The sequence below is a fragment of the Gavialis gangeticus genome, unplaced genomic scaffold, assembly GCF_001723915.1.
Source record: "Gavialis gangeticus isolate Ggan-Ray unplaced genomic scaffold, GavGan_comp1, whole genome shotgun sequence".
NCBI lineage: Eukaryota > Metazoa > Chordata > Crocodylia > Gavialidae > Gavialis > Gavialis gangeticus.
Window position 1 is genome coordinate 82933727 of NW_017729031.1, and position 10106 is coordinate 82943832.

Genomic DNA, 10106 nt, shown 5'->3' on the forward strand with positions numbered 1-10106 from the left:
GGGGGGCTGGGAGAGCAGGCAGGGGATGGGGCCTGGCAGGGGTCCCCCCATGGTCCCCTCCCCCACCCCTAGTACTTACTAGCTTAGAGTTGGCTGCAGCTCCTCGCTGCAGCCACCAGGGACTCCCTGCATCAGAGCTCTCCAAATCTTTTCTGAAGATTCAGAGAGCTTTGAATCAATTTGGACCTTTTAATTGGTCCCCTGATTTGATTCAGATTCAGAGATTCGGCCACTGAATCGGGCTGAATCTCCTCCGAATGGAATCACCACCCGAAGCTTTGCACAGCTCTACTGCTTAGCTGTTCTCTTTCCCCTGTTTCTGGATTCTTTTTACTCCATCTGCCCCTCTCATCTCTCCTCTATACATTGTTACAGAATGATCACTAATTGCTTGCAAACCCATTTCTCAAAGGATCCTTATTTCTCATAGTTGCTTTGTTGAGATGATGCTCTTTTATTGATATGTAAGGAAGATTCTTGCAGCACTTAAGACTAATTTCACAAATACTGACTCTGCTTTCTGCATCAGCCTCCACTAGCATGGACCCCTCGGCTTACGCAGTGTTATATTGGCTTTTGTAATACTCTTCACTAACATAGTGAGTATAATAATGATCATGCGGAATCAGGGCTACGTGGAGTGTAATGAGGGTGTATTCTCTGGCAAGAAGGCAGTGTACTCCAGTGGAGTGACTGGGACTAGGGATCTAGATTCTGTTTCTCACCCTACCACTGACCTGCTAAATGACCTTGGGCATCTTGGTTACTTCACTGCCCCATGCCTCAGTTTCCCATTCATGAGGACAGTGATGCTGATAGTATGCTTTGAGATCTGTTGATGAAAAAATTCTGTAGAACAGGTAAGTATAATTAAGTCTATGTATTTTTAAGTGGTGGCACACTAAAATTTGTGGTCTGTTTCCATGTGTAGGGAGAGTCCATATTATCAATGGTTGGTTGGTTTAGTAACAAAGTACAAGTATTTGGTGGAACGCAGAAAGCAATGCATACTATAGAACCAGAAAACAATGACTGTACAGAAGGGCTAGGGAATGCCATGTGATTTTAGCCTATTAAAATGCTGATTTGTTTGTATTGAAATGCTTTCATCACTACTCACCAGGATAGGAGCATTCCCAAGTCACAGCTTGATATCACAGCAGAACAGTAGTTAGATTGAAATGCCTTGAGATGAACAGTCATGTAACTTCGATACACAAGATACATTTTGGACCCAATCCTGCTTTTGAATAAATGTGAGCATTTTGCTATTAATTATAGTTGGAAGAGGATTAGCTTCTATGTTACTTCATTCCAATTCGATCACTTTTAAATCTACAGCCACAAACACACTGCAAAAATAAGTCACACTTCACTGAGATTAGAGGGGAGACGCTCGCTGCAGCTGAATTACTTTTCACAGGAAATACATGGCAAAAGGAAAACAGCCAACCTTTTTAAAAACTAATGATCCAGGTCCTATTTCATATTTTATCTTTCTGGATTATTTCAGTTGAAGACAGACTGTGGGCATCTCAGATTGCACATGATTCCCCTGGCACCCAGAACAAATTCTGTCAGGTAAATCCAGTAAAATTAAAAGCTACTTCCTGGGATTGCTACTATTTATACATTGTCTTGTTTGGCAGACAGCAGGAATAGTATGTGTAAAGCAGCAGATTGACACACAGCCTGTGGTCTTGTGTTTTCTTAAAACTGTGGAGTGGGGGGCAGCCCCTTTGACTGTGACATGAACCAAATGTTTTAACAGGAATTTGTCTGTGGAGATGCTGTCCAGGAGGCAGAAAAAAAAATGCACTGCTCACTGCCCAGACTTTCCTGTGCATCACTTGGGACACAGAATTTAAGCATCTGCTGAAAAAGTCTTTGAAAGGATGCTGAAAGTGTTTAGGATTTTTTTAAATAAACAGATCACTGCAGGGTAAATTATTGTTGGTAAGCAGGGAAAGAGGGGTCTGAGAAGACCTGTGCCACTGGGCTAGAGGGGTGTGCAGATTTGCAGATCTCCACCCTCTGTCCTTGCCAAGCATGTAAAATGGAGTGCTTGTCAATAACAAGAAGAGCAAGATCTCCTTTCTTTTTAAACTCAGCGAGGTGATCAGATTTCCTTTTAAAGACCCATTGCTTCAATTTAGACAGGTTTCTGAGGAACAAGCTAGTAGTTCCTCCTTCTGGACAGCAGGGGGCAAAACACACCTGCAGTAGCAGCCTCCTGCTCTGCTGTGTCTCTGGCTGAGGCCAGAGAACATATTTGTGGGGGAAAGTGCAAGGGAGGAAGGGACTGGGTTTAGATGTGGCAGGGTAGAGGGTAAAGGTAGGGAGCCAGAGACCCTGACTGCAGGTGGAGGTTTTGGGATAAGTGAGAGGTGCTGTGTACTGGGGGAACAAAGAGAAGGCTGAGTGAGAAGGATCTCTTGAGGTCCATTTGAGCCTTACTTCTCTATGTAATCCGAAGCAAAAGAGAGTGAGGGCTCCAGAAAGAGCCACTAAGGAGGGAGAGGAAGAGAGATCCCAGCGAGGGATCCCAGGAGAGTGAGGTGGGAAACCTGATGGCAGAGAGTATGGGGGAGGCAGGCAGGAGCCAGATTCACAGAGAGGAAAGATGGAAAACAGCACACACCTGGAAAGGGCCACAGGGAAGAAAACTGAAGATAGATAGAAAAGAGCAAGCAAAGGGGAGAGACCAAGGAAAGGAAGACTGAGGAGTGGGTGTGATGTTACCAGTGAGGAGAGATGCCTGGAAGAGCAGTTATTGGATTTGTAGGGAGAATAAACTGATGCAAGGAGCGGGGAGCATGAGAAACGTTTGAGGATAAAGATGAGGAACAGATGATGAGACCCTTTAACTTCCTTCTGTTTTGTTGTTTGGAGCCTGGTATCTTACTGGAGCACTACTACAGTACATCACCTTCCCTGGGGAGGGGAAGAAGGTGCTGGGGAATCCTTTGCCTTTGCTCTGTTGTGCACTGGAAGTGAAGCAGTAGATTGACTCCAGCAGCTACTATAGCTATCAAATGTGAGAAAAATGAGAACTAGTGATTGTACCAGTGTTGCCTTTAGCCTCTCTCTTTCCGTGCAGCCAGGTGATGTTTACAAAATGAACAGCCAGCCCCGTGGAATATGCCTGATCCTGAACAATCATAACTTTGAGAGAGCAAGAACAGGGGTACCTAAACTCAGGATGATGAAAGATCGGAATGGAACAGATGCAGATGCAGGTAGGAGCAAGAGCTAGGAAGAGAGAGGAGCAGTTCCCTTGTTTTAACTTCAAAGCATAGCAGGGTGGTATATAGAAGAGGAGATGATGCCTGGGCTGTGGTGTGAAATGAACTCAGCTGTCTCATCTTTTTTTTTTTTTTTCCCCAAGCAAAGATTATTTTGTTAGTTTAATATATTCATTCTTGGTGAGCATGATTCAGGGCTGGTCTTCAGGGAAAATTTATAGTACAAAAATAGGTACATTTGTAGCATACAATAGCTACTGAGCTGTTGCCTCATCTGGACAGGCTTATAAAGCATAGCTTTGGATGGCTGAAGCTTAATCCACTTCGAAACTGGCTTTAAAAAGGCACCCATATATGGAGTAAGCATCCACACAGCAAACTAGCGGGGGATAACTTGTTCAGGCCCATGAACACACACCATAATTCAAAACACTGTTCAGATTTAAGTAGTAAACAAGGAGTTGGCTGATACCATTTGTGCCAGGAGTTTGTCTCTCATCAAATTAAATAAACCCCTATTTGACTAATTTTCATCTTTAAATAAAAACACTGCTATCAATAAAGTGCAACCAAACTCTTAGGGTGGGAGAAAGTATATAAACTCACTAATCTGTTTCAACAGCTTAGTTTGTTAAAACAGATTTCTAACCATCAACAACAAATTCAGTCTGGGAGCTGAGTGAGGCTGGCTTTTTTCCGACTCATGCATCGTGTGCTTAAAGCATGAAAGCAACACTTGCCAAGGATTCACGTGACAAAATTATTATATTCTTACTCCTTCAACAAACCAGTTAGACTCAGGGCACCATTGTACTAAAGCCCCAGCCTGCCTGCCTTACATTACCATCCAAGACCTCAAGCCTGCAATCTGCTTGATATAGACACATTTTTGCACCCTTGTGCAGCCAGTAGGACTCAGTGCAGGCTCAAGGATCTATTGATCAAGGCCAAGGAAAAATACAGCTATAGAAATGGATTTTGATTTCACAGTATGATTTCCCTCCCTGCACTCCACAAACAAGCCAGCAGGCATGATACATAAGCAGCACATTAGTTGAATGAAAGGTAGCATTTTTACAGAGTAAGTTTTGGGCCATAACCACATATCATTTCTTGTTTGCTTTCATTAACCATTAGGAAGCAGTATACTTTAGTGGACAACACTGAAATAAGGCTTAGAAAACCTGGGTTCTCTTAGCTCTGCCACTGGGTTGGTGGGCAAACTGGGATGAGTCACTTAAGCTGCCTGTACCTCAGTTTTCCCATATGTAAAATGGGGGTGATAATGCTGGCCTCATTTACAAAGTGCTTTGACAACTACCAGTAAAAAGTACAAGATATGAACTAGATATATCTACAGTAGCAAAGACAAATGAACTGAATACCACAGCCTTGGCCAGTTATCCAAATATGAGATCTGTTGTTTCTCTTCTTCTATGCTTAACCCTGCTGCAGCTGAGATAAAGACCCATTCTGAAAATAAATCATAAGGGGAAAGGGTATGTAAATGTAGAGGTGGAATGAGCCAAATTCTTTGTAGTTCTGAGTAACAACCAAGAGTTTTACAAAATGTAATCTCCCAGTCTGTCATACCTTCCCTTTCCCTTCCAGAGGCTCTGAGAAAAGTTTTTACCAAACTTCACTTTGAGGTAGAAGAGTACAAAGACCTCACTGCAGAAAAAATCCGTCACACCGTGAAAACCTACCAGATGATGGACCACATGAATAAGGACTGTTTTGTTTGTTGTATTCTGTCTCATGGAGATAAAGGCATTATATTTGGCACTGATGGCCAGGAAATACCTATCCAGGAACTGACCACCTCTTTCACTGGATTGAAATGCATCTCCCTTGCCGGAAAACCAAAAGTTTTCTTCATTCAGGCCTGCCAAGGTGACACTTTTCAGAGAGGAATAACCATAGAAACAGATTCTGGAGAGCTGGATTCATCTGTAGAAGCAGATGCAAGGTTTCAGCTGGAGTGCATTCCAGATGAGGCAGACTTTCTGCTTGGAATGGCCACCATAAAGGATTACGTTTCCTATAGAAGCCCAACACAGGGCACCTGGTACATACAATCACTGTGCCAGCACCTAGAGAACAGCTGTCCTCGGTAATGATACCATTAATTACCAGCTTCTACCTGCTGTAGTTAGAACTGTAACTTTTCCCAAAGAGTTTGCAAGCCTTTGTGAATGTGGTCTAGAAAAATGTGCACTGATGCAACAGACTTTGCAGAATTTGCGCCACTAAAGATGAGGCAGTACTACAGAGAAAACACTAAATATAACATAGTCAAACTCAGGAGACAGCAGTTACTGGTTGGTTGAGTAACTGTAGCTTATGCCAAGTGTCATATTAGTAGTTTAGATTCACTTTATGTGCATTACAGATGGCCAGTACCATTGGATTTGATTAGGGAAGCAGGAAAAAACAGCAACAAATTTTTGGTGGCTGAGCAATGCTTGAGAAAGTCAGGGTAGCTGACACTATTGTTACTAATGCTGAGGCTGTTTGTTTTTGCAGAGGAGAAGATATTCTCAGCATCCTTACTGCTGTAAACCATGAGGTGAGCAGGAAGTATGACAGGTTGAACCAAGGGAAGCAGATGCCACAGCCCAGTTTCACACTCAGAAAAAAACTCATCTTCCCGATTGACTGAGCAAGGGGCTGCAGTTCCATTGACTTGAAATATGGTGGAAGGTCTGGGCAGTGTTATCTTCACGTTATAACCTTTCACTGCTTTTAGGATAAGAGAATAAACACTTTTTATGACTATACAGTTCTTCAGAGAGTGGATCACTGCACTGTCATAAGAGTGCTTTTTAAAAATTGTATAACTCAGAAATTTTCCATTTTAAGACCAAATTTTTAAATTTCTACTTTGGTTACTATTATGCAGACTTGCTGCAAATTAAACAGGTATTAAAACCAAAGCAGTTTGCTAAGATTTACTGTAAGATTAAATCTGATTTTTCCAATAATGCATCGCTCACTTGTTCTTAGTATGTTGGGAAAACAAGACAATAAGGGCAGATTTAGGCTTTAGTTACGCATAACAGCCAAGCTGACTCTTAAGGGTATACGCCTTTCTGGTGCTATGCGGCACTGCAGAGGCGCCTGAGCTATGCTCTGTGCATACTAGCTCAAGAACAAGAACTAGAATCAGTAATAGCTGCATTTGGATAGAGCCATGCCTAGGCTGTACCCTGCTTCTGGCTTCTTACCTTTGTGCCATCTAGATATATGCCACAACTTTCAGCATGTTCTCTCCCTCCCAGCCAGAACCTCAGGTAAGGGGAGGGGGTGGGTGGGACCCCAGGCAGAGAAGGAGCCCAGGGAAAAGCAGCCTGGGAAAAAGCTGAGCAGCCACAGGGCAGGCGAGGGGCCACTTCCCCCACCCTGTACTCAGCAACAGCTTGTAACCCACCCCCACTGCCTGCCTGGGCCCTGCACTGGCTCCAGGCTCACCTGTCAGGGCTGCGCAACAGCAGCTGCAGCCCCCACACTTGCCATGCTGGGCAGCATTTACCACTGCCACCTCTGGGCTGCCCAGCATGCAAGTTCCGGGCAGGCAGCAGCAGCAAATACTGCCCAGCGTGGCAAGCAGGGGGGCCGCAGCTGCTTCAGCTGCAGCGCAGCCCTGATGGGTGAGGCAGGAGCCAGCACAGGGCCCAGGCTGGCAGCAGGGGTGGGTTACAAGCTGGTGCTGAGTGCAGCGGAAAAGTGGCCCCTTGCCCACCCCGTGGCCCACGCTCCCTGCTACGGCCACTTGCAGCCCACATGGGCCTGTCCTGAGCAGGCACAGGCAGCCCTGCACGGGCCCCACTGGTGCTGGTCTTGAAACATTGGTGCCAAGATGATGACCAGGGGGCAGGGCACCTGTCAAGGTGCGGGGCTACCCATGCAGCCCTCGACAGCTTGCCAAAACTGGATAAGCGGCCCTCTGCCCAAAATAATTGCGCGCCCCTGCGCTAAGCTTTAAGCTGCATTTCAGACTACTGGTGTCCTCTGCTTTTATAAGTCAGTTAAAAGTACAATCATACAGTAGTCTGGAAGAGATGGGCAGTCAGAAGTCTCACATCTTGTTTGTTTTCAAACCTTGCTTCTAAGCAAGAACATAAAGAGGAATTTGGTAAATGGGCATTAACCAAAGCCACTTCATGTAGCGAAGCCAGGAGTTTTAATATAAGCATGGGTGAGGACCAGTAACCGATATTGAGACAGGTCAGCAAAAACAAAGTAAGTTGCTCATTACAGCTTCATTCAAGTGAAGAGAGGATTTTGACTTCCTGGGTAGAAGTGTATCAGTATTTGTACTACCAAGTAATGTTTCTCCAGTTTTACAAAAAAATTACAGCTTGAAACAAGAAAGGATAGAGAATGAAAGGGAATGCTTGGACAAAAACGTTGGTACCTTAAATACTGAACAAGAATGTGGTTTTAAAATCCCTAGAAAACTGTAGGATTGCAGATCTGACCATAGTTACAGATCTGGAGAGGATCTGGAAACTAATTTTTATTGTGCTGGTGCATCAGCAACTAGATTCCCTTAGGAACAAAGCCATATTCCCAGTAGAGGGATCTTAAGTCTGACTCTTCCTCTGGATTCTTGGGGTGTATGATTCTTCATTTTTTACAGTCAGTTTGCGCCTGTGGGGATAAAGAGAAGAATGATAAGATTACATAAGGATAAAGAGTTGTGTGCTCTCATATCTCTCACCTCTGTTGCTATTATTTATGCCACAGAATTTTAAAACTGCCAGCTAAGCAGTGAAACAGTCTGCTAACACCAGTGATCAGTTTATTGATCATTTTACTTTAAATTTTGCACAGCTCCCACCTGAGCCTTGACCAGTGGGTTTCCTGTACCAGAGCTTTTCCTTGGGTCAGTGTTCCCAGTAGTTTAGGTCTCCTCTTCAATAATCAGTGTGTAAGTATATTTACATCCTGTCTCCAACTATATCCATATTGTTACTAAGTGGTGCTTGAGATCCTGGTTCCAGCATCAATGAATGGGCAGGATTGTTGGTGTGATAATTTGAGGCCACTGAATGGTCTAGTAAAAGACCCAAGTCACTGCATCTTATACCTCAGTACTGGGATTGGCAAGCAGCCTGCAGTCACCCTCACCCTCTGCAGCAAAGCTAAATGCAGGAGGAAAGTGGTGCAGAGCGGATGGGTGGCTTGGGGATGCTGCATGACCACCAGGGATCCGAGTTTTCCGATTTCCCACGGAAAAAAAACAACCTATGGATTTTCCCTTTTAACAGAGAAAAAAGCAGATTTTTCATTTTAATGAAGAAACAGACAGATTTTCCACTTTTGCAAAGAGCTATCTGCAGGCTGGCAGAGTTCCAGCCTGCAAGAGCTTCTTGCAAAAAGGAAAGCAAACCTTAAGCCCTGTCCTGAGGGGGAAGGGAAGGAGAAGGGATGAGGCCTGAGACTCTTGAGTCAGCCAAGGCTCAACTCAGGCTTACTTTCTATCCTGAAGCTTTTGGGGTAAGTAGGGCCTGCTGGGGGACCCCTCTGGTGGGGTTGGGGGACCTTGTGGGTCAGATGCAGGTGCAGATGAGTACCAGGGTTGGGAGTGGGGGTTGGGAGCTGTGGGAAGATCCAATGGCACACTGCTCCTGCCTGCAGCGCTGCAATCCGCACCTGCTGGCACAGAGCCAATGCAATCTGATCTGACGGCATGTGCCAAAAGGTCAGGCTGGCTCTGTGCCAGCATTTGCAGGCCCTAGGACTCAGCCAGAGACACGCATGTCTAAAAAGAAAGACCTACAAAGGATGGAGGACTGGATCTACATCCAAGGGGGAATATTCTGTACTGGTCTGGACCTGCAGGGAGCAAACCAGGAAAGCCAAGGCTGCAACTGAACTCCAACTAGCTACAAGTATCAAGGACAATAAAAAGTCCTTTTTTAGATATGTGGGGAGCTGGAGGAAAAGCAAGGGCAACATTGGACTCCTGCTAAACTAGATGGGACAACTGACAACCGACACGCAGGAAAAAGCCAACTTGCTAAATGGGTACTTTGCATTGTTTTTTCACCAGTCCCAAGGGGCACCCTTGCCCATTTCAAGACAGGAACGCCTGGGTGAGGGCGATTCCTTACCTTCCATCAATGCTGACCTTGTGAAGGAACACCTTGAGAGGCTGGACACCTTCAGGTCAGCCGGCCCTGACAGTTTACACCCCAGGATACTCCAGGAGCTGGCAAGCATCATAGCTCAGCCCCTGACACAGATCTTCGAGAACTCCTGGCGCTCTAGTGAAGTGCCTGAAGACTGGAAGAGTGCCAGTGTGGTGCCTAGCTTCAAGAAAGGGAGGAAAGTGGATCCTGCAAGCTACAGGCCCATCACCCTGACCTCTATCCCGGGGAAGGTCATAGAAAAGATTATCAAAGAGGCCATTCTTAACAGACTGGCCGCTGGCAGCATCCTGAGGAATAGCCAGCACAGGTTTGTTGCGGTAGGTCTTGCTTGACCAATCATTTCCTTTTACGACCAAGTGACCTATCACCTGGACAAGGGAGAATAGATTGATGTTGTATATCTTGACTTTAAAAAAAGCCTTTGATCTGGTATCCCATGATCACCTTTTGGCAAAACTGGTCAACTGCGGCCTCAGCTTCACCATGATCCACTGGCTGGGGAATTGGCTCCACAGCAGGACCCAGAGGGTGGTGGTTGATGGAAGTCAATCATTGTGGTGCGCTGTGACCAGTGGGGTCCCTCGAAGCTCTGTCCTAGGGCCAACACTTCAACATCTTCATTAATGATGTAAACATTGGTATCAGAAGCGGACTGGCCAAGTTCGTTGGTGACACCAAACTCTGGGGTAAAGCGTCCATACCT

The 10106-nt window shown here is 45.3% G+C and overlaps 2 protein-coding genes across 5 annotated transcripts in view; one reads left to right on the top strand and one right to left on the bottom strand.

Moving 5' to 3' along the window:
- The window catches only part of LOC109301903 (caspase-8-like), an 11763-nt gene extending 5620 nt beyond the window's left edge, over positions 1–6143 (top strand). For 2 of the 3 annotated variants that reach the window (XM_019523211.1, XM_019523212.1), the window contains 4 exons: positions 1514–1581; positions 3101–3239; positions 4857–5358; positions 5772–6143. In XM_019523211.1, the coding sequence (XP_019378756.1) occupies positions 1514–1581; positions 3101–3239; positions 4857–5358; positions 5772–5907 (845 nt within the window). In that variant the 3' untranslated portion in view covers positions 5908–6143. The remainder of the gene's footprint in view (positions 1–1513; positions 1582–3100; positions 3240–4856; positions 5359–5771) is intronic. The other variant, XM_019523213.1, reaches the window with a different exon arrangement.
- Positions 6144–7409: 1266 nt separating this feature from the next.
- The window catches only part of ALS2CR12 (amyotrophic lateral sclerosis 2 chromosome region candidate 12), a 40246-nt gene continuing 37549 nt past the window's right edge, over positions 7410–10106 (bottom strand). For both annotated transcript variants that reach the window (XM_019523215.1, XM_019523214.1), the window contains one exon: positions 7410–7898. In XM_019523215.1, coding sequence (XP_019378760.1) covers positions 7832–7898 — 67 coding nt within the window. In that variant the 3' untranslated portion in view covers positions 7410–7831. The remainder of the gene's footprint in view (positions 7899–10106) is intronic.